Consider the following 24,672-nt stretch of genomic DNA (forward strand, 5'->3'; position numbering starts at 1 on the left):
GGCAACAATAAAGCAAACATAACTTCCTCCGAGGAGGGAAAACAAACACCTCGGGAGAGGGACAAGGATCAAATGCGTCCTCCCCCTAAAAGATCTCTGACCTTGCGGTGGGGAGGGGCCCCTCCTTCCCTCTCCCAGAGACCTCCCTTTGCCGAAGGCTCCTGCCCGGCCAGCGCACAGGTTCAAACGCGTTGCTTCCCCTCCGCGCTGGCGCGTCTCCCGCCCTCGCGGCCGCGGATCACCCAGAGCCCGGGGAGAGGGCCGCCCTCGGGGTGGGGGACCACGAGGAGGCCCCCGCGCGCTCCCGGGCGCACTTACCGAAGCCCCGGGTCCCCTCCTCCGGAGCCTCCTGGGTGAAGATCCAGGGGGGGTTGGTGGCGTAGAGGGAGGTGGCGGGCGGGTTGGCATGCTTCTTGCCGAAGAGTTTGCTGAAAGTGCCTTGCACCGTCGGGTTCTTTTTCATGCTGCCGCCGGCCGCGCGGGCGCCCGGGGAGGACCGTCCCTCCCTCGCCTGCCCTGCTCGGGACTGGACTCCGCGCCGTCTCCCCGGGGGCCTCTACCAGGCCATGCCCCGCGCCGTCCTCCCCGCCCGCGCACCGGGCGACAGGTGCTGGGGGCGCCGCCGCTCGCCGAGAAATGCGAACTACCTGGACAGGTAAGACGCTGCCGCTGCGCCCCGGCCCCGCCCCCCGGCCGCCGCCGCCCCCGCCCCGCCGCCCGACTCCCCCGGCTGCATTCCTGCCGCCTCCTTCCACAACTGGCCATTGTTGGCGGGTCCCGGTGGGCCGGGGAGCCTCGCCCAGCCCACGCCCAGCGCGGAGACGACCCACCCCCTCCCCGCGGCGGCCTCCCGGGCCTGCTCCTCCGCCCCCTCCCCCCGAGGAAGGGAGGGGGCAGGCCGGGTCCCCGCTTCCAAGGCGGCTCGCGAGCAGGACAGTCCGGAACTTGGGGAGCAACTCGTGCGTGCAGCACTGGGGCGGCGGCTGGCCGCAGCGCGCACGCCGATGGCTCCTAGAGGCCCTGGAAGGGTGGGCCGGGAATCATCCATGCCTGTAAGGAAATGCCCATAGGAAAAAAGGGAAAAGCGATAAATAAAAGCAATAAACTAGTGTCCCAACCTGATGATTAGGGTGGAAAATATCCTCGTTGACAAGTGCCAAAGAGAATGCAGGATGACTGAATCTTGGCGCGGTTTTGTTTTTACATCAAAATTATTTTTTTTTCTGTGAAGTTGTAAATATATATATATTGATTGAGATACAGTTGAATCACAACATTGTATTATTTTCAGGTGTACAACATAGTGATTTAATATTTTTATAGATTATATACCATTTAAAGTTATAAAATATCAGCTATATTCCCCGTGCTGTACAATAGGTCCTCGTAGCTTATTTATTTTATCCATAGTAGTTTGTACCTCTTAATTCTCTACCCCTATTTTGTCCTTCCCTCCTTCTTTCTCCACTATTCCCCATCCCAACTATTAATAGTTTTGTTCTCTATGTCTGTGGGTCTGTTTCTGTTTTGTTACAATCATTCGCTTTATTTTTTAGATTCCATGAATAAGTGAAAACATTTAGTATTTGCTTTCTGTCTGACTTTATTTTTAAAATTTTTTTTCATTTATTTTTATTAGTTGGAAGCTAATTTCTTTACAATATTGTAGTGGTTTTTGTCATACACTGACATGAATCAGCCATGGATTTACATGTATTTCTGTCTGACTTTATATGCGTAATACTCTCTAGGTCCTTCTATGTTGTGGCAAATGGTAAGTTTTCATTCTTTTTATGGCTGAGTGGTGGCTCAGTGGTGAAGAATTTGCCTACAATGCAGGAGACACAGGTTCAATCCCTGGGTCAGGGAAGATCCCCTAGAGAAGGAAATGGCAACCACTCCAGTAGTCTTGCCTGGAAAAATTCCATGGACAGAGAAGCCTGATGAGTGACAGTCTATGGGGTTGCACAAGAGTCAGACACAACTAAGCAACTAAACAACAACAAAAGTATTCCATTGTGTGCGTAATGTATACATATTTATATGTATACTTATAAATAAAATATCTTCTTTATCCATTCATCAGTCGACAGACACTTAGGCAGTCTCCATATCTTGCCTATTGTAAATAATGCTTCTGTGAACATTGGGGTGCATATATCTTTGGAACTGTTTTTCTTTTTTTTTTCATTTTTTTTTCAGCTATATATCTAAGAGTGGAATTGCTGGATCCTATACTAGTTCTATTTTTATTTTTTTGAGAAGCTCCGTACTGTTTTCCATAGTGGCTTCACCAGTTTACACTCCCACCAACAGTGTCCAAGGGTTCCCTTTCATCCTCTAAGTGAATGCAATTTTTAAAAACTTCCGGCGGTTCAAGCCCACCAAGGTTCAGCTCATTCCCCAGGGGGACGAGCTGTGCTCCTTTAAGATGCTTCAGATACTATTCTAGCTTGGCCAGGGGGTGGCCTTCCACCAGGGGAGGTCCCATCAGATGAGGACCTGAGAGTCTGCGTGGAAGATTGAGAGAGTCAGGCCATGGGGGCAGGGGGGCGGGTTACATTTGAATGCTTTCTGGGCACCAGGGGTGGAAGCCGTGTATGTGTGTGTGTGTGTGTGTGTGTGTGTGTGTGTGTGTGTGTGGTGGGGGACGGTAAGCGAGTCACAGAGTTGAAGTGCTTCCCCTGAGCTATCCCATCAGAACCCCCGGCTGCATTTCCCCTCCTCTTTCTCCCAGACAGTTGGAATGGCACCCCTCTTTTACCACAGACCTTTCCCCTCCAAACTTTTCATTTTGAAAACACTGAAACAGTAAAATGACCACCTGCGCACACGCACACACACACACACACACACACACACACACACTTCATTTTCATTTTGCTGACGGTTCATAAGTGCGGGTATGGCACATCTCCCTACCCTGACCACTACTTCAGTATCCGTTGCCCAAGATTAAGGACATTCTCCTAATGACCACAATGCAGTTATCACACACCATAAATTTAACATCGATCGATACACTATTAATATCTAAAATAAACTCCGCATTAAAAATTTCCCATTTATCCCCCAAGGTGTCATTTCAGTTTTTTATTTTTTTCCAACCCACAGTTCAATCAGGACTCACACATTGTGGGACTTCCTTGGTGGTCCAGTGGCTAAGACTTCCTGCTCCTGGTGCAGGGGGCCCAGGTTCAATTCCTGGTCAGGGAACTTAATCCCACAAACTGCAACTAAGAGTTTTCATGCCACAACTAAAAGGTCCCACATTCCAAAATGAAGATCCCTCATGCCGCAACTAAGACCTAGCACAGCCAAATAAATAATTTTTTTTTAAAAAAAGACTCACCCATTGCATTTGCTGGTCATACTCCTTTAATCTCATAATTTAAGACAATCCTCTGCTTTTGTTTTTCATGACAGTGGCATTCTTGAAAAGTCCACTCCAGTGTCAAGGGACAGGATGAGAAGGGCCCTCAGGGTTTGTGGCTGGGAGGTCATCGTTTTCCCACCAGGAGGGGAGGGATTGAGGAACGAATCGGGGGACAGAGCATCTTTAAAGACACTGTGTTCCCCCAAATGTTTTTGACTGGTGACACATCTGTGGTCAACCTTGTCCTACCCCACCCACTCCCAGGGCACTCTTGTTCAGAATATGTGTGGAGGCTTCCCATGCCTGTTGCCGTGCTGAAGGTTTGAGGTAACTGGAGCTAGAAGACAATTATAGAAGTCTTATTTCTACCTTGCAGCGTCTTGGGGTCTCATCAGGGAACGGGGTTTACATGATTCAAGGTGGCAGACCACGATAACTGAGTCCAGAACAGTGACTGCTGCCAGTGATACATACACAGCAGGAATTCAGAGGAGGGAATAGCATGGGCTTCCTGGAGAGGTCCAGGAAGGCTTCTTGGAAGAACTGAGGCTTGAGCTGGCCTCTGAAGGATGACAAGGATGCTGACAGAGACAGGAAGGGCATCCACACATACCCCCAGGATCCGCCCCTCCACCCCCTACCTCTACATCATGGCTCCTCCCACTGTCCACAAGGGAAGGGCATAAGGGGACTCCTGATGCCGCCTCGTGCCCTGGACATGATCACAACCCAGTCAAGTGCTCTAGACACTCAGACACAAGATAGGGGCTTCCTTCTTGGAGACCTCCCACCTTGGGTAGCTCCTGGGCTCTTACACCCTGAACCATCCCCAGGAGAGTCACCTTCCAGCAACTTCATTCATACACAACTTCCACCATATAAATAATATTCTTGTTTTTAAATATTTATTTATTTGGCTGCACCAGATCTTAGCTGTGGCATGTGAAATCTCGTTGCCTGACCAGGGATCAAACCTGAGCCCTCTGCATTGGAAGCTCAGAGTCTTAGCCACTGAACCACCAGGGAAGTTCCTATAAATAATATTCTTGTGAAGGATCCAGCGAAATCAGAGACATGGTTCCTGAGTTCAAGTTGCTTTAGTCTATTTGGGGAGACAGGGAGAGACACATGGAGAGGTGAAGGGTGAGGAGGTAAGTGAAGAGGAGGAGACTAACAATGGGATTAACAGAGATTCAGAGGAGAAAACAGGGTGGGCTGGAGGATCTGAGGAGCGCAGGCAGGAAGAGCAGAGACCTCTGCAAGGGCTCAGGGTGGTGAAACTAGGAACTGGGAGATGGAAGAGAGGTCATAGCAAGGTCAGCCAGGGTGTGACGCGCTTAAAAAGGCAGAAACAACCCAGATTGTCCAGTTAAAGATGACTGGTTAAATAAATGATGGCATAATCACACAATGGAATAATCATGCAACTCTAAAAATGAATGAGTCAGCCGGCTGTGTCCAGTTTTCTACCAGATAAACTGATAAACTGTTGACAAAACCATGTGTGTGTGTGTGTGTATGTGTGTGTGTGTGTGTGTGTGTTTGTGTGTGTGTGTGTGTGCGTGTGTGTTTTACCATTTGGGGCAGGATAGGTGGCTCAGATGGTAAAGAGTCTGTCTGCAATACAGGGAGACCCGGGTTCGATCCCTGGGTTGGGAAGATCCCCTGGAGAAGGAAATGGCAGCCCACTCCAGCATTCTTGTCTGGAAAATCCCATGGACGGCGGAGCCTGGTAGGCTAGCATCCATGGGGTCTCAAAGAGTCGGACACGACTGAGCAACTTCACTTTCACTTTGTATAATCTTATTTGCTTGTATTGGCACAGAGACATTAAGGAAAGACAACCGAAGAAACTAGTAAAAGTGGTTACTAGGGGGACGTGGTGGGAACTGGGAAAAGAGAGTGGGAGGGAGAATTCTCACTGAATGCTGTTTTACACTTTATAATTTTCAAACCATGGGAAATATATTTGCTGTTAAAAAATTAAAAAATAACTCGGCAGGAGAGTTTAGTCTAGAAGCACCATGGGGCTTCCCTGGTGGCTCAGTGGTGAAGAATCTGCCCGCAAATCAGGAGACTCAGGTTTGATCCCTGGGTTGGAAAGATCCCCTGGAGAAGGAAATGGCAACCCACTCCTGTATTCTTGCCTGGGAAATCCCCCGGACAGAGGGGCTAGGCAGGCTACAGTCCATGGGGTCGCAAAAGAGTCAAACATGACTTAGTAACTGAACAATAACAAATGGACCCACCACAAACCAGCCTCTGCATCACCTGGGATCTTACTAGAAATATAGGATCTCTAGCTCCATTCCAGATGTTGAGCAACCTCTCGAGACGTCCATTTGTTCATCTGTAAAATAAGCCATTAATTTAAAATCATTATGAGATTCAGTGAGCTGTTGCATTAAGGTACCCAGCAGAAGATCTGCAATATATATTTTTTGAGAGTGTAATTTAAGCAGTTTTTTAAAAAAAAATTTTATTGCAGTATAGTTGATTTAAAATGTTAGTTTCTGCTGTACTGCAAAATGGGTCAGTTATATATCAAGACCCCCAGGTAATTCAGGAGCATGTTATAGTTTGAGAAGTTAAGGCCTAGAGCTGGTGGTTACCAGGTGACGGCGCAGGCAAGGGTAACTGGTGGTTAACAGCTGTTTGTAAGGATCTTTAGCAGCTGGATGAAAGACCAGGAGAAGGAGAAAGAGTAGGCTGAGGGACTGTGGGAGGCTATATAATTGATCGGTTAATTGCTTAATCATTTGGTTAATTGACATAAGCAGGAGGGGATTTGGACAGGTGTGCTGGTGGCAGAAAAAGAAAAAGTTGTTTGTGGAACACTTCTTAGGAAGAAGAGAAGGGCGTGGTAAACAACTTGCATATAGGGAAATAAAAACAACTCTGAGCTCGTTTCCTCAGCTGTAACATGGGAGTAATAACAGTATCCTCTCTGAGGGTCATTAGGAAGATTAAATAAAATAATAGATGTGAAGTGCCAGCACAGGGCCTGGCACCCAGGGGCCATTCCTCAAGTGTTTGCTCATTTCTTCCCCTTCTGGTTCCTTTGCCTTAGGGGTTAGCCTTGGGTGGGGGTGGTGGAAAGGGGGGAACCAGGGTGACGCATGAACATCCAGAAGGGCTTGAGGCTGCAGAGACAGCAGGGCTCTCTCTGCCCTCTACCCCCATTTCACCCAGATTCCTTTTCCAAGTTGGTGCGTGGAGAGGTGGGGGGCCGTTTCAGACAACTTTGGAGGCAGGCTCGGGGCTTGATTCTCTGCCCAGCTCAGCCCCTTGCTGTAGCCCCACTTCACCTGATGACGACATCTCACACCTGGTCCCCCAGGAAAAGAAGCAGCCAAATAACAGACTCCCCTCCAAACAGCCAAAAGCCCAATCCTGTAATTAAATCTTGGCTTGGCAGTTACTTAGTCACCTCCAAGAGCCAACTTTCCTGGCCGGTTCTGGAACGTGGGGTGGGATGGGGGCCCGGCAGGTGCAGTCTCCCCAGAGACCCAGCCGGGCCTTTGTCAAAGTGGTGGTCTCCCCTCCGACAAAGCCAAACGCTCCTGGCTGGGGAAGTGCACTCTGCGTGCGGAAAGGGCAGCCTGAGAGACACCGAGAGTCCCCGCATCCCCACCCCAGGTCTCTGTGGCGAGCTCTGCAAGGGCAAGAGTCAAAACTCCCATCGTGGCAACTCCCATATCCACTGAGTTGCGGATCACCTCGTCCACCGCGTGCTCCAGGTGGGAGATGCCTTCTCCCAGACCAGCTCCTGACACTGTTCCCTTCAGCCTGCAGGGTGGAGTGGGCTTCAGTCTCCACCCACCCCCTCTGCCAACCCCAGCCTTCCTCCGGGCTGGGCAGGTGCCAGGAAATGTGGTCAGGCTAAGAGGAAGCCTGGCTAACGTGGACTCCTACGTCCTGGTCCTGGTGCCTGAGAGCATGAGGATCCAAGATCCAGCCCTGAGTGGGGAGTGGTGTGTTTGAGGGTGCTGGGGAGGGACGCATGCATTTCCCTTCGTAACCATGGGCTCTGTGGGTGGTACCATGGCAGAATGGGAAAGATCCTTGCTAGGGAATAGGTTTGAATCCTGACTCTGTTGTTTAGCAAGGGTGTGACCTCGGCTGAGATACCACTGCTCTGAGCCTCAGTTTGTTCATCTGTGAAACAAGGGCTATTAATGTAGGTGGTTATGAGATTCAGTGAGATAGATAAAATACCCAGCGGAGAGTCTGACTCATGGTGGGTACTTAGTACCTCTGTGCCCTCACCCCAGTTCCCTGCCTTGACTTTGGGCATGGATGTACTGAACAGAATAACAGACAGAACGGAGCCCCTGAGAGGCTGCACAAAAGCAGTACCCATTCAACAAAGAAGGAAAATTCATTTCCTCAAGAAGCAAAATTCCACGGGGGCCCAGGAGATGGGGTGGGGTAGGTGTTTACACGGTTAGGCTCAAAAGCCTGGCAAAAATATTCCATTGTAAAACACATCCCACCATCTGAAATCATGTGTGTATATTAAAAAAAGATTGTTTAGTGCAAAAACAAAAACCCAAATCTCGTGTATACTGTGACTCTAGGTAGATAAGGTGTATTTGTGAATGGACAGCCAGGGGTTCGCAGGGACCAAGACCGTGGAGCTGACCGGGAGTGTGGGGGTAGCAGGGCCGGGAAGCAGGCGGGGAATGCCAGGATGACAGGTGGGGCTTTTACTTTTCAGTAATGTGCTCTGTTGGTAGACCATTTGTCTTAACTTAAAATTCTACAAATAATAAAGAACAGTATTTATTTTTTAATATTGGCCATAAGGGTTCTTTGTTAGGTAAGAGAGCTTTCTCTAGTTGTGGCTCACAGGTGCTCTAGCTGTGGTTCATGAGTTTAGATGCCCCACAGCACGTGGGATCTTAGTTCCCCGACCAGGGATCGAACCTGCATTGGAAGGCAGATTTTTTTTTTTAAACCACTGGACCATCAGAGAAGTCCCAAAGAACATAATTTAGCATGGAATGTATTTTTCCTTTTTTTAAAAAAGGAACACTGGACGGGGGCCAGCATGGAGATGTGGATTTCAGTGCCACTAACCTCCTGTGAGACCATGCAGGCTTCCTGAGCCTCAGTCTCTCCATCTGTAAAGTGGGATGCTCATGCTCATGTCCGACTCTGCAGCCCCATGGACTATAGCCTGCCAGTCTGCTCTGTCCACGGGATTATCCCGACAAAAATACTGCAGTGGGTTGCCATGCCCTTCTCCAGGGGATCTTCTTGACCCAGGGATGGAAACTGCTTCTCCGGTGGCCCCTGTATTGGCAGGGATTCTTTACCGCTGAGTCACCTGGGAAGCCCTGTGAAGTCACGTGGTGCGCTCCAACACGCAGGTGTGGTTTCCCATCTGAGTAACGTGTTCGTTGGCTGGCAGAGCGGAGGCAGAACAGCAGACGAGGATCTCTGGTGTCTCCTGTGCAGGGGGCGCCCTGGGGAAGGAGAGGTGGGCACTGAACGCAGGGAGTATTTCCCCAGGGCATGGCCGTCTCCTCCGCACCAGCTCTGTGCTCTGGTTCTAGCCTTCAGGATCGGTCCCTACCCTCCAGGGGTCAGCACAGCCCTGCACACTTTTCACGTGTTCTAAAGACCAACACTTGAGTGGGGACTTTGAGCCCTGAGTGTGTTTCCATGCACCCTCTGGTCCATCTTGTCTCGCCCTCTCTTCCTGAGACCTGAAAGTAATAGCAGCTGCATCTACCATTCACTGAGCATCTTTGCTGTGTGAGGCACAAGGTCGAGTGGACTGTGCATTAACCCAATATCATCTTCTAAAAGTGCTTTTTTTTTTTTTCATTTATTTTTTGGCCACACCACATGGCACGTGGGAGTTTAGTTTCCTGACCAGGGATCAAACCCGCACCCCCTGCAGTGGAAGTGTGGAGTCCTCCTAACCACTGGACCACCAGGGGAGTCCCAACCTACTACCAGCAAGTCAGCTCTACAAAGGAAGAGGACAATACATCCATGTTGTGGATGGAGGGAAAAAGACTTCAAATGACATCTATTGTTGTTTAGTCGCTAGATCGTGTCCAACTCTTTTATGACCCTATGGACTGTGGCACGCCAGGCTCCTCTGTCCATGGAATTTTCCAGACAAGAATACTGAAATGGGTTGCCATTTCCTCCTCCAGGGGATCTTCCCTGACCCAAGGCTCAAATCCGAGTCTCCTACATTGGCAGGCAGATTCTTTACCAGTGAGTCTTCAGGGAAGACCCAAATGACATCCACTCATACCCTGTGATCAGTCAATTCTCTCTTAGGAGTAGGCCCCAAAGAAACCTTCACCCTGGTCCATAAGGGCCTGTGGATGTGATGTCATTGCAGTGCTGTTTTTGGAGATGGGGAGTTGGAGATACCTGGGAGGAAAAACATACAGAGCCTTTTGGAAGCAAGGAATGAGGCTCAAGCAGCAACACTGATGGATCTTAAAAACAGAAGATAGCGATCAAAGTAAACAACAGAACGAGATCTGGAACACACAAAACCGCTTATGTAAATGAACATTACCTGCACACAAAACAACAATATGTATTTTGAAAACACATTTGAACAAGAAGATACTTATTAAGAACATTAGAATAGCTGCCTCTGGTGGGCGTGGGTGGAGAGTGTGGTTGGAGATTGGAGATAAAGAGGGAAAATTAATATAAGAGGAAGCCTTCACGGACCAATGGTGATAAGGCACCCTGATGTGAGCTGTAGGAATAGCTCAGTCGTTTGTCCTTGAAGTCCAACAAAGGAAACTCGAGTAAGGATCAGAGAAGTTAAGTAATTTGTCCAAATCACACAGCCGACAAGGAGGAGTAGAAAGAGGATGTTCGAATAAGTAGGCTACTTGAAGCAAGACGGTAGCAGGACCCTGAAAGCCACATGTCTGCACCGTTAACAGCAAAGAGGGTACAAGGGACAGAGGGACAGAGGACAGGTGTGTGTGGCAAGGGGTGGGGATCTTCTTGGGCTCCTCAAGTCAGCCCGGCGTGTCAGCAGCTCTCCCCATCCTTCCCAAACACCCACTGAGTGCCGTGGGGTACAGATCACCCTCTTTACCTTCCAGGAATTATGATGAGGAATAAAATGAGCTCATGCTGGGGGTGTGGCAGAGAAGTCAGAAAGGGTGGGCTTCCAGGAGGCAGGACTGATTCAGTGCTGTCTGGGGCTTAGAAATGATAATAACTATATAACTCAGGCCCTCCTCCCCACCCTCTCCCAAGCAAGATACCATCTCCCCAGAGCCTTGGAGATCCCAGATCAGCGGCTCCACCAGGGCTGCCCTTCTTCCCTCCTCCTCCCTGCCTGCCTCCCCTCCTGGTCCCTCCCATCTTCTCCAGAAATTAGGGGTCATTACCATTAGGGTGTGAGATCTGAGCACAGCCTACAAGTCATTAACACGCCAACTCCCAGTCCGCCTGGGGGCCCCAAAGTCTACACCATACTCAACAGGCAGTGCTGACGGTGCCAGGAAGGAAACAGTCCTGCGCCCAGCCCTGGCCAGTGGGCGGAGGGCAGGAAGTCACCAGCTGTTCTGCCTCCCTCACCCTGGGCCTCCTCCTTTCCTCCCTCACTGACCCGGGGAGAAGCACAGGGCAGTCCGACATGGGGCATTTCTGACACGTTCCTGGAAGTCTGATGTTGGGGAGATCAGGCCCGAAGGAGGTGTGTTGGGGGGAGACATCTGGTTTTGAAGATGGCAAGAGGGCAGCCCATTCAGCCACCTACCCCTCAATACAGTTACCCACCCACACATAATAATAGCCAGTTTTATTATTACTTTTTTATTTTTTGGTCACATCGTGTGTAATGTGGATCTTAGATCCCGAACCAGGGATCGAACTCATGCCCCCTGCATTGGAAGCACAGAGTTTTAACCACTAGACCAGGGAAGTCCAATAATAGCTAATATTTATTGAGTGCTTCCTCTGTGCCAGGCACTGTCCTAAGTGCATTGCCCTACTCTCTTATTAGTAGCAAGGGACCTTTAGTCCAACCATTTTACAGATGAGTAAACAGAAGTACAGACAGGTCAGTTATTTATACTCGCCCAAGGTCACACAACTAGTAAAATGGTGGAGCCAGGATTCAAGCTCATAAAGTTTGGCTTTGAGCCTGCAGTCCCATCCTCTATACAACAACCCACCATCTATCCACATGGACCATCTTCCCATCCACTCACCCGTGGCCACCCCACCTAAGCACCTGCCTACTCACTCATCCATCCATCCCTTCATCTTCTAACCCCTTGTTTGAAGAGGTTTAGGAAAGGGAACAGCAAATTCAAAGACTTAGAGGGAGAGAGCAGGGCATGTTAAGAAAGTAGCTGCTACACAGAGTGAGGGAAAAGAGAGCAAGAGATGAGACTAAGAAGGTGACCAGGGCTCGAATCAGGGGGGTCTGCTCATCCACCATCTATCGACCTACTCACATCCGTCCACCTCCCACGCTGCTCTCCTACTGCTCTGTCCATCCATGTGTCCATCCATGAGTTCATGTGTCCATCCATCCATCTGTCCATCCATCCATCCGTCCATCCATCCATCCATCCATTCATCCATCATCCTTCATTCCTATACTTGAGAAGGCAGACAGAGAGGAAGAAAGCGAATAGAGAGTTAGCCGGCTACATTTCTTCCATGCCAGTGATTTCTTGTGACCTTTTGGGGAGCTGGGGGGACATTAGGACTCCCCAAGCTACCTGAATAAACAGAATGATTTCCCCCACTCTCCACTCACCCCACTACCCATAGCTCACCAGTCCTGGGCACCATGGGAAGAAGGAATTGCAGAGTCACGAGGTATTAAGGTTTGAAGAACCATCCAGACCTTGAAGCTTCTGCCCCCAGCCCTGCCCCTGTATCTCCTCAGGAAGATAGAAGGAATTATGTTGTCAAAGAGGCGTCACAATGCCTCCAGCCCCATACAAATTCTCCCTAACTTGGTGTCCCAGACCCTCCCAAGAGTCCCTGAATACCTCTGGAGCCCTTGGCCGCCACAAGTTCCATCTCACCACCAAGGAAGGCGCTGGTCAAGGATGTTCCAGGTGGGATGACATCATGGTGTGGGATCAGGGCAGCCCAAAGTGGCAAGAAGTTTGATTGGCAGAAAGGAGGGTGAACGGCCCTGCCCAGCCCACCTGTGCGGCTGGGAGCTGAGGGACTTTTCCCAAAGGTTTAGGTGCCAGTGACTCCTGTTCCCCAGCTGTGGAGCTGTCCTAGTCTCCCCTGGTTGGGGGTGGGGTGGGGGGAGGGCAGGTGACCACCATTCAGCTCCTTTGGTATCTGCCCCTTCACTTCCCCGAGAAGCTTCCTGGACCGTTAGTTTGCATGGCCCCACCTCCTTGGCACACTTGTGATAAGTAATAATGCTGGTCAACGTTTACTGAGAGCTAAAGACATCCAGGCGCCTTAAGGAGAGTATCTCATTAACTCATAGTAACCCTATGAGATAGGGTCTCTGTTATCCTTCGTAGATGGGAAAACAGGCAGAGTGTATTATAAATGACCAGAGAGACTCCCCTGGTGGTCCGGTGGTTAGGACTCTGAGCTGCCACTGAAGGGTACAAGAGTTCGATCCCTGGCTGGGGGACTAAGATTCTGCACGCAGCGTGGTGTGGCCAAAAATAAATAAATAAATTACAGGAAGAGCAGGTACCCAGTGGGTGGTAGAGGCTTCCTGAGGAAGCCGAGGTCCCCCCACTTGGCCTCCTCACTGACTCCCTTCAGAGTCCCCGTCCCCCCACTGAAGGCAAATAAGTGCTCATAAAGCTTCGGGGGAGCATGTGTGACACTCCGTGTAACTTCTGGATGGGGCTGATGATAATTACCACTTTCTTTTACAGCTCCCACGATTCATGGCGCCCCCACCACAAGCTGTGCAGTACATAGCCTTATTAGCCCCATTTTACAGATGAGGCAAGTCAAGCTCAAAGAGGTTCAGTGACTTGCCTGAGGATGCCCGACCTGTAAGGGCAGAGTCAGGTCCTGAGCTTAGACCTTCAAACTCCAAAGCCCGAGCACATTTCCAGCATCAGGTGCCCTGGGAGGCTTCACCAGCTGCCTCACCCAGTGCTATTTGCATTTTGACAGGGCACAAGGCCTTCCACGAAAAAGGGAGGTGCTAATGGTGGCATGTCAGGCGCAGGCTAGGCCAGCAGATGGGCAGGGGCCGGAAGAGGGGTCTGAAGTATTGGACCTCATCTCACATGTGAAGTCTTGCCCTACTCAGAAAGCGCCACCCTGAAGTCTCCCTCTTCCCCATTCTTGGTCTGGGTATAAGGGACAAATGTATGCATGATATATCTAAAAAGCCTGGGTGAGTCTGCCTGTGGGTGTGGGGGTTATGGAAAGAGGGCGTCAGATTCCTTCTTTTGTCTCTTAATTCAAAACCCAAGTGAAAACGGGAATGCGATTCAGCAAGGAGCGAAAGGGCTGGTGGGACCTTCTCCTTGCCCTTTAAACTTCATTGCCCGCTGTGGAATGGGAGGAGTGGGAGGCTTAAGCCAGCAGAAAAGCAGATAGTGGAGATGGGGGCCTTCCTTCCACCTCTAAACCCGTTTTCTCGACCTCAGCATTGTGAGCTGATGGTTCTTTGCCATGGGCGGGGCAGGGGAGGCCGGTGTCCAGTGGGATATTTGGCACCATCCCTGGCCTCTGGACACCAGTGGCACCTCCCAGTTGTGACCACCGAAAATGTCTCCCCGCGTTGCCACATGTCCCCCGGGGGTGGGGTGGGAGAGGAAATACCCTCCCGTGTAAACCACTTCTCTAAATGCACACACGCTGTGCATTTGACAGGGAGGACCTGAGAGGGGAGGAGACGGTTAAATGAAACCAGATGTTAACCTGGAAAGTATGCAGTCGGGCCCCACCCTCCCTCCAGAGCTGGCCGTGCTGGGCTGAGCATGGGATGGGGTGTTCTCAGCTTAGTCACCTGGAACCTGGCTGGGTCCCCGGAAGGGGCGGGACGAGGCTGGGGCTGCCCGGCTTCCTCCTCTTCTTCCCATCCGCCGCCTCCCTTCTCTCTTCCTCCTCCCTCCCTCCTTCCCGGGACTGTCCCTCTGCCCCAATTCCTGTGTGAGCCTCATCCCTGGATGTGCTGGGGATCCTGGGTCGCCCAAGCAGGGTCCCAAGTATAGCGGCAGCGGCAGCTGGGGCATAGCTGACGGGAGACTCAGGGTCTGGGCTGGGACGGAGCAGAAGAGGAGGATTCAAACCCTGGCTTCTGCACTAACTGGTCAGTTGTGCAACTTCTGCAAGGTTCTTACACGCCACTCACTAGCCATGTGCACTTAGACCAAGCTTAGCTTCCTCGGAGCCTCAGTTTCTGCATTAGAAAGACAGGAGCCTCCTCTGTCCATGGGGATTCTCCAGACAAGAATACTGGAGTGGGTTGCCATGCCCTCCTCCAGGGGATCTTTCCAACCCAGGGATTGAACCCACGGCTCCTGCATTGCAGGTGGATTCTTTATCATCTGAGCCACCAGGGAAGCCAGAAAGATGGGAATAACATCTCACAATGGCTTTTGGGGGCTTTTGCAGAGGTCAGTGGTTAGTCCCTGGCAGTTGGTAGATTCTCGATCCTATTAGGAAAGAGTGTTGCAAGCCCTTCCCCTTGCAGGAAGAACCCCCCACAACAATTCTGAAAGCCCCTGCCTCTGTCACCTCTCACACCAGCTCCGGAGCCTGAAGGGCAAGGCCCAGGAGGCCTGAGCTGCTGGGGAGCAGGGCTGGTGGGGGCGGGGCCTCTGCAGTGCCCTGTCTCCGCAGGCACAGGCTGAGCCTCCCTGCTGTTCAGGAGGACCAGAAGCCCGCATCCTAGGACTCAGGCTTAACACGAAAAACCCGAGCCACTTGTGTGGCCCAGGAAAGGAAAATTCTACACCTCCAGGCTATCAGCCTCAATGCTGAGGAAAAGGAAACTGTCATGGACTCTAGCACTGATTCTCACCACCCTTGGAAGGAGCTGGCAATACCGAGAGACGCTCTCGGCTGTCACAATTGGCAGGGGGTGCTAGTGGGCAGAGGCCAGGGCTGATGCTAAGCATCCCTTGACGCACAGGACAGCCCCACAACAAAGATGTATCCAGCCCAAAGTGTCACCGGGGCTGAGAATGAGAAGCGCTCTCCCCAGGGCTTCATATTTGTGTTCATATGTGTAGTGTCTCTGCTACTTGTACACCCAGAGCCGGGTGCGCAAGAGGAACACGAATGGATAGAACGACTGATGTCATATCCTCAGCTGCGCTGAGAGATAATTCATAGAATAAACCTCAGGCTCCTGGGGTGTCATCCTGTCTGTGCCAGGTCCAAGGACCCAGAACCAAAACCCAGCATTCAAAACCCCACAGTGTCCCCACCACACCCGGGACATCAGGCCACCCTGTCTCACCAGCGAGCCTGGGGCCTGGGGAGGGGTCGCCCTAGCTGCTCACCTGCCTCCTAGCACATCTAGCAAGGGGCCAGCAAGATGATGAAATGCTAACAGAAATGAATTGGCAGGCCCCATCCCCCCAGTGCCGTGGACACGGCGTGTATTGTGGGGTAGAGGGTGTGGCCCCTGGAGTCAGCCAGGCCTGGGTCCCCATCGCAGCCTAGCTCCTCACCAGTCACACGACTCTAAACTTGGGAATACCTTCCTGATTTCTGTTTTCTCGATCATAAACGGGGCTCATAACGATACTTTCCTTAAAGGGTTAATGTGAGGACTCTCAGGAAATCCAGTGAAAGGGCTCGGCGCTGTGCTCATGGGTGGTGGTGAAAAACGACCACGGATTGTGACTGTTCATCCCTCATTCCCAGTGTGAGCCCCAAGGCTGAGCCTGGACGGGTCTGGGAAGGCTGCTGACTGCTCGTGCACTGCTCTCACCAGCTTGGCTGTGTGCCAGCACTGGGGTGAGCCCCGGGGACCCAGGTGAATAGGGTGTGGTGCTGACCTCTGAGAGCAGTGTACAGGCTGCTGGAACTTTAGCCAGAGCCTGGAAGGACCACTATTTGGGATGAGGCAAGCACAGGACCTAGGGTGCAAAATATTTGAAAGGAAACACTCACTGTGCCCTTGCATGAGTCTGAATATGAGCCCCTCCTGAAAATGCATAGCCTTGCCTCATCCTAATCCCAGCCCAGTGAAGGATCACATCCTGGGAGGAGGGCCTAAAGGCACGGAGGATGGTGAGATGGGTGCAGAGGCCATAGCATCTGAGGCTTCCTGGAGGAGGTGTCATGAGAGCTGCTGGCATGGGGGGATAAGGGAGAATTTTGAAGGGCAAGGCTGAGGATCATATATTGCTAGGTGGGAACCTATGGGAGCAGAGACTGCCTTGGAGAAAAGCCCTGGGCAAGTGTGAGTTGGGCAAATAGTTAATAAATTAAACACAACAGAACGTACATTATGATTTGAGTATTGGGGGTTTCTTTTGTCAGATGGCAGGGGTTCAACTTCCAATAGCTCTACAGCTGGGGTTTCCCTGGGGCCTCTGCAAACAGGACATGGGTCTTCTTGAGAGTTGCAGCCTGGGGGAGTGCAACAGAGCTGCCTGACACTCAGGGATCTCAGACTTTGGGTTGTTCCATCACAGCTATGAAGATTCCTAGTGAGAGGGCACCCAGGATCTGGGAGATGGTATGGGGGCTCAAAGGTAAGGAAGATGTTTCAGTCCCAGGATGGTCAAGGAGGGTAGCAATAGAGGAAGAAATAAACGTCAGTACCTTGGGATAAAGGTTGCAACAGGGAACTCCTAGGAAGGTGGACCTCCATATCCTGTCACCCAAGAGAGGTTATGAAGGGCAGACATTGTTGGGTGGGAGACACAGTCTGTAACAATGAGAAGTGTTCTAAATTAGAACGGGGCTGGATGGTTGGAAGGCCAACGACCCCTTACTAGAATCCAGTTCTGTTGAACCAATAGTTATTGAGCATTCACTCAATGTCTTGGTCTGGAGTAAGAGAAGGAGTAGGATTTTGGAGGCTATTATGTTAAGTGTAAGGGTAAGAGAGTGCTGCTCTTAAGGGGCTCAGGGATGAACAGGAAAGAGTATCCCTGATGGGTGGGAGGGAGGGCAGGCTAGTTTGGGGGGACAGCCTGAGCTAAGGTAAGACTGCCTGAAAGGATCAGGTGTGACCAGGATGTGACAGGCAGACTGGATAGCTGGAACTCAGGGTTTGGGGGAGCCCTGTCCTTCCAGGCTGGGGACTTGGCCTTTATTTTCTGGGCAGCAAAAGATGCTTTGAGGACAAGCCATACATTCTGGTCATTAATATATTGGGTTGGTCCAAAAGTTCATTCAGGGTTTTCCGTAGGACATTATGGACTTTGGGGCCAACCCAATAGAGACTAATTCAGAGTGTGAAGCACAGGCTGGGAAAGCAAGAGATAAAGAAACAGGAAGAACTGATAGAAAGCTGGAGTCACCTTGTAGGAGAGAGGATGGAGGCCTGATGGATGGTGGCAGAGGCCAGGGAGAGAAGGATGTGGGGGACATTGATGGACAGACCAGATGCAGGGGGAAGGGGCAGGGGTGGGGTTGGAGATGACCCCCGGGTTCCCAGCCTCTGAGCTGGTCGAGGTCTCCAAGAAGCAAACCCAGGTTTGTAGAAGCAGGTTAGGTGGTAGAGCTTGAAGGCTTTCTCCTGCCTGCAAGTGTCTAGCTCCAGGGCCAGCAGAGCTGGGCTCCAGGGGTAGCTCTGTGGGCCTCTCAGCAGTGCCCCTGCCCCCCCCTCCTGCCCTTGGCCCTCGCGAAGTCCCCAGCTCTCCCCTTCTTTCCTTCCTCCCAGGACTCACAGAAATCCTCAGTACCCAGTCATGGCCCGAAGACGCCATCAGGCCCAAAGGTGAAGGCTCCACACCGTCCCCTGTCCTTGTCGTGGAAGCAGGACCGTGAGCAGACTCTGGCAGCAGCCTATGTGCCGGTGGTGGTGGACCCCAGAGGGCAGAATCCAGACAAGCTCAGGTTCAATTTCTACACCTCCCAGTACTCCAACTCCCTGAACCCCTTCTACACCTTGCAGAAGCCCACCTGTGGCTACCTATACCGCCGGGACACCGACCACACCCGCAAGCGCTTCGACGTGCCTCCTGCCAACCTTGTCTTGTGGCGCTCGTAGGCCTGTGCCAGTCAGAAGCCCCCTACCCTGCACCCTCACCCCCACGATGCTGGGTCCCCAAGGGGAAGGGCTGCTCCCTCCCGGAGGAGCAGAAAGTCCCCGGGCTAGGACGGCTGTGCCCTGCCCACTGTCAACAACGGCAAAGGGAGGTCTCGCTTTTCAGCAGCAATTAAAGTTTCTTCTTCCTTTCCCTGGCATCTGAATGGGTGGCTATGGGTGGATAAACTGAGGCCACAGGGGTGCTGTAAGCAGGGTTATGGCCAGAGGTGCCTGAAGACTTGGAAGGACCTAATTCTCATCAGCTCACCCCAAGAGTAACCCCAACTCCCCTGCAGAGCTTGAGTCCCAAGCAAAGCCCATGCTGGCCACACCCTGCCTGTGGTCCCAGTTTGGCAACCTCTCCAATAACAAGAAAGAGCTACATCAATCGACCATGATCTGGGGTTGGAGCAGTCACTGGGGAAGGGGGACGTCCTGCAGGGAGTGAACCTAATCTCCAGTGAACCTAATCTCTAGCTCCTAGTTTTACATAAAACTGCCTCTTCTGACTGGTAGTTTTTTTGGTGAGGGATGGACTTCCCATCTCAAGTCTCCCTTCTGGTCCAGCAGAGCTGATGCTGACATTAGTTAGGCTCATGGGCCGAGGCTCACGGAGAAGGAGAGTAAAAGCACAGTGTGCTTGACTCCGAGCCAGAGTGAGTCCTTGGTCACTGCCGCCCAAGGCTGGATCCAATGGCCTGCTGGCGCCAGCTTCAACTGGCCTGTGAGAGCTGGCAGTGGGAAGCTCCCGACTCCACAATCAGTGACTTCACGCTGGTAGCTTGAAACCAGCACAGTGGAAGTCTTTACACGCTGGAAACCAGCAAACATCTATAAAACAGGATTTCTTTTTTTCCATAGAGCCAGTAGTTAAATATTTACCAGCAGACAACTGAGTGATTCCAACTGGTTTCATTTCTAGGAATCACGTCTTATTGCAGGTAGAATGGTGGATTCAGTGGGGCATACTTCCAGGGCACAGGAGACAAGGGGGCTGGTGTGGGATGAAGAGACAGGATGCTGGGGACCCAGACAAGCAACCAATGCACTGGCCAGATTTCCCTGGACACCTTTCTCTGAAAAGAAGATGGCAAGCCAGAGAAAAAGGATGAGAGGGTGTCCTAAATATCACCTAACAGCAAAGGACCCAGGTTTTTCTATGTATTATATTTGAAGTAGGCTGTCTTTCAAATTAGAGGCTTTCCTTGAATGTCTAGTGATCCTTGGCTGGAAGCAGGCCATCTGGCATCTGTTTCAAGTCTCTTCTTCCTGGTTGCCATTGTTCATGGAGCCAGTGTGGGAAGGAGCTGGGCAGGGGTCTCACTTTTCATAGGCAGACTTTGCCATAACTTCCTGAGCAGACCTTCTCTCCTCTCGAGCTGTCTCTCGAGGCTAGAGCTTGTCCAGTTCAAGTCTCAGAATCACCTTCCCCCAGGGCCAGAAGGAGAGAGATGACACCTTAAGATGTCCATTCTGCTGCCTTGAGGAGGGCCTCTGGGGAACTAGTTGCTCCTGACACAAACTTCCCACCAGTACCCCTACTCCTGCCCCACCGTCGTGCACCCCGGCCCCCACGGCACCTTCTGTGCCTATCTCCAGAGTCCTGTGGTGGGAATTTAAGATTTTATTTATTTTTAATTTATGTGGCTGCACTGGGTCTCAGCTGCTGCACTGGGGATCTCTGTCGCAGCATGCGAACTCTTAGTCATGGACGGTGGGATCCGGTTCCCTGACCAAGGATTGAACCCAGGCCGCCTGCACTAGGAGCATGGAGTCTTAGCTACTGGACCACAGGGAAGTCCCCTCTCCTGCTCTCTAGCACTCAGGTTTCAACTTTCCACACTCTGGTAAGGCACCACTCGCCCATCCGTTTCTCTCGTCCAGAATTTTTATTAGAACCTGTCATCTGCTGTCTTCTTCCTCTTGGTCTCTCTGGGTCTGCAGCTTTTAGAAATGAATTGCCATCTCAGTGTGCTTTTCAAAAGAGGCAGAGATAAATGCAAGTTTTCAGTCTACACACAACCCAAAGCTGTACCTCCCAACAATCATCCCACAGACACTGGGTGAACACCTAGCGCATGCTGGGCCCTTGGGCTACAAAGATGAACAAGAACCACCTCTGCTCCCCCAGACCCGACAGCCTCGAGGAGTGGGGGCGGGGCCCGTATCTGCACGCGCTCAACTGACGCCTCCCCCTCGCTCCTGGAGAAGGTCGCCCCCTAGAGGTTCACCTTGGTAAAGCGGCCTCCACCGACGCTTGCAGGACAGACACCTTGACAGAAGCCAGCCAAGGGGTCAGGTCGGTCTGGGCGGGACAGTCTCTGGAGGCCCAGAACCTGTGTTCCGGGCTCTGTTGTGTTTCTGTGGAGGTGGCCAGTGGGCACACGGGCACGTTGGAGCGAGTCAGTCGGGACTGGGATTGCCACCCCTCCCATCCCTTCCGGCCATGGCTTCTGCCTCTACACCCCTGCCCGCCATGCTCCCGCTCCTTGGCATCATTCAGCCCCGTGGGTCCCTCACTCTGTCCTGGGAAGGAGTCCTGCAGACAGCAGCCAGGGGAGGCCACGGTCCTCTCTCACGCGGCCACAGCAGACCCGTCCACTCAGACCCTCGGTACTCCTCCCACGGGTCCGTCTCTTCCTCCTCTCATGTATTCATCTCTTCCTGGATGCCTCGCTATGGAGCCCCGTCTCCCTGACTTGGCATCTGTGTCTCTGGGGGAGGGATGGGGAGCAGGACTGCTAGAGCCCCTGTGGAGGGAGAGGCTGGCCTCTGGGGCTGGGTAGCCATGGATTCCATTCGCACCTTGGGCTGGAGTGAGGGATGGGCCCCACAGCCAGCAGAAGCGAGCTCCCTGTTGGGGGATTGCTCAGACAGAGGGGTCACAGGGAAGGCGCTAGACTCAGGGGCTTATATATCCTCTAGATTCATCCAGCCTTTCCCCCAGAGACTTATTTTCGCCCCTAGCTGTGTGGCTTGTGAGAATCTTAGTTTCCTGACCAGGGGAAAGGCTAGTGTGCTGCAGTCCTTGGGGTCACAAAGAGTCAGATAGGACTGAGCGACTGAACCGAACTGACCAGAGGTTGAACCCTGGGCCTCTGGCAGTGAAAGTGTGGAGTCCTAACCACTGGACTGCCAGGAAGTTCCCTTCCCAGCGATTTGACGACTTAGCCTAAAAGCAAGAATTTAACATGGAAAAACTTTGGTACATCACCACTTAAAAATTTTGTGAACCTGAGAATGTGATTTTTCTGCCCCCAATTCCTCCCGTCTCACATGGAAATAATAGCATCCATCCCACAGGACTGTCTTGAGCCTGTTCATCAAGCTTAACCTGGTGTTTTAGACATAAAAGTTCTAGTCTGTGTTAGCTCTCTTGAATCTTTTCTTATCATCTTATCATTCATTCAATAATGTTTTATTGAGCCCCTCCCAGTCAAATATTACTCTCGGAAAGATAATTGAGGGGGGTGTAATGAAGGAACTGTTCACAGATAAGTGGGCATGGTTAAGGGACGGATGATATGCCCAGAGGGTAGCAACAGAGGGAAGCCCTTCTTACCCCTAAGCCTGAGGGGTACAGGGATGAGGCTTTGTCATAGGAGCCTGGAGAGAGTTCTAGCAGGAGCTGTAGCTGAAGGTCAAAGAAAACAACCAGGACCCAAACTGTGGCCCAGCAGGGAGGGAGGGGAACAGATACCCAGCCCTGGTCTCTTTCCATCCTCTAATCTCCTAGCAGTGCTTCTCAAAGGATGAACCTAGCTTGAAGCCAGAGGGTCAGGGAGCCCGGGTGATCCAGTCCACAGGTTTCAGCCTCCTGGGGCTCAGAGCAGACCAACAAAGGTAGAGAAGGAGTGAGGGAGGGGCCCACAGCGTAACCAGCACATGACCATGTGGGATCCATGCCACTGGGTGCTGGAGTGTTGTAAAAAAATGAGGAAGACAGAGGAGCTTGCTCTGGAGAGCTTGCTGGATTCCTGAGGACAGGCTGGTAATAACCAGCTGCTTATAATTCCAGAAAGAAATGAGTGTTTTGTCTATGTTATTGTAAAAGTGTGACTATCATAGACTTTAAAGTGAGCTGTCATGACTTCCACCTGTTGTTCCTGCCTTTGTACAGTCCCCTCCCTCTGAGTGTGGGTGAGACCAGTGACTTGCTTCTACTCCACAGACTATGGCAAAGGTGATGGGTGTCACTTCCTTGATGAGGTTCCATTATATGAGATTCCATTTTAGCAGACTACAGAGAGGATCTCCTTGCTGACCTGATAAAATAAGCAGCCATGTCAAGGAGTCGATGTAACAAGGAACCGTGGGCAGCTTCTAGAAACTTGGGGCAACTTCTCGGACCTGAGAGTGTCCTCCAGACAATATCAAGCAGAGAGCTGTGGCTTCCGTCCTATAGTCACAGGAAATGAGTTCTACCAAAGACCTGGATGAGGTAGAAGTGAATGCTTCCCCAGTCAAGCCTTCAGATGAAAACGCAGCCCAGATGGTCCCTTGATTCCAGCCTTGTGAAGTCCTGGGCAGAGGACCCCGTTGAGCTATGCCTAGACTCCTGGTCCACAGAAGCTGTGAGATAATAAATGTGCATAGTTTGAAGCTGACGACTTTGTGGGTAATTTGTTATGCAGGGAAGGTGAAGTCTGCAGAGACTCCGAAGGCTTCACAGAGGAGGTAGCTTTTGTGCTCACACATGAAGAGTGAGGAGAATATAAGCAGAGATGGAAAGATGAGCTGTCACCTTCTGTTTGACCTCTTCATTTCAAACCCTGGGCCTGAGAGGACTCTGCAAGGGCATGAATCCTAGCCTGGGTCCCAAGCAAAATAAAGGGAGGAGCCCTCTCTGCCCTCTCATCTCTGGAAAAAACCATGCCCCAGAGAATCTGATCAAAGCAGACAGATCCCAGCGTCCCCCTCCCTGCAGTGCACCTTAAGTCGATCGTTTTAGGTGAAAGAGAAGTAAAACAGTCCCATTTCATTCTTTTTTCAAAAATGGTTAACTTCTGTTTATATGAGCAACATATGCACATTATGAACTGTTATTTTTAAATTTTTTATTTATTTTGGCTGTTTATTTTATTTATTTTCCAGCATGGCTTGCAGGATCTTAGTTTGCCGACCAGGAATTGAACCTTGGCCCTAGGCAATGAAAAACACCGCGTTCTAACCATTGAACTGCTGGGGAATTCCCATGAGCCATTTTTTGAGATGCAGATTTTTTTTTTTTTAAGCAGAGATGAAAAATCACTGGTGATCTCATAACTTAGAGATGACCCTGTTAACATTTTGGCGGTTTCCTTCTCATCACAGGTATCATGTTCACAAGTGACAAGGACAACAGTATTGACATCACTCTCGTCTCAGTCTTTCTCTCTCTGGTCTTCTGAAGGGGCGTTCTTAACTCAGGTCCTTTGGATGAACTTTCTCAGGATAATGGGCAAAAAGAGCTGTAGAACTGGAAAGGAGACCATCTAGTGGATAATGGAAAGGAAGAAAACTGCTCCCTGGGGGAAAACCAGATCTGAGAAGGCAGACAGACCTGGTCCAGAGCACATAGCCCCCCACCCCATCCCATCCTCAGTTATATCTGGCAGATGCCTATAGAACAGGGCCAGAGAAACAGCCCCCAGAGGCTCCTCTGTTCCCAGGGAGCTTTGTCTCATTCCATCTGAAGCATCTTGGTCAAGGAGGGAAATCTCTCCCTAGGTGCCCAGGGTTCTGCTTCAGGTGCTTCCTCTGTGCCCTGAGCTGTTGGAAGGGGATGTCCCCCTGAGAGAGGGCTTCTAGGGCTGAGCCGTATTCAGGGGTACAGACCCCATCACTCCAGGCTCCTCCCTCCACCCAGCCAGCATTCAGAGCCCCTGGATACACAGGACTGGGCCCTGATGGCTGGAAGGCTGTGACCGCCCTTTGTTGAGCTGGGCCATCTCTCTGAGCTGACCTCTCCAGGCCCAGTTCCTCTGTCCGGTTCTTAGGGAGTAATCTTAGGATGACAGCCTGACCTTTTTCCCACAAAACTGTATAAGAACTACCGACTTCCTGGTGCCTCCATCCTCAAACTGCCCCTGAGGGTTCTGGTTTGCCTTTTTTTTTTTTTTAATATGTTTTTGATGTGGAC

At 51.3% G+C, this 24,672-nt stretch overlaps 1 protein-coding gene and 1 non-coding gene across 2 annotated transcripts; both read left to right on the forward strand.

The window, feature by feature from the left end:
- The first annotated feature begins 324 nt into the window (after window positions 1-324).
- Window positions 325-18,864, forward strand: CIMIP3 (ciliary microtubule inner protein 3). Its single transcript, XM_065912950.1, has 2 exons — window positions 325-655; window positions 18,183-18,864. The coding sequence occupies exons 1-2, from the start codon at window positions 407-409 to the stop codon at window positions 18,510-18,512; spliced, it is 579 nt and encodes a 192-aa protein (XP_065769022.1). The 5' UTR covers window positions 325-406; the 3' UTR covers window positions 18,513-18,864.
- TRNAQ-CUG (transfer RNA glutamine (anticodon CUG)) lies at window positions 3,144-3,216 on the forward strand. The gene has a single exon. It is a non-coding gene; the product is annotated as a tRNA-Gln (tRNA).
- Window positions 18,865-24,672: the final 5,808 nt, after the last annotated feature.

This window comes from Muntiacus reevesi, chromosome 20, assembly GCF_963930625.1.
Source record: "Muntiacus reevesi chromosome 20, mMunRee1.1, whole genome shotgun sequence".
NCBI lineage: Eukaryota > Metazoa > Chordata > Mammalia > Artiodactyla > Cervidae > Muntiacus > Muntiacus reevesi.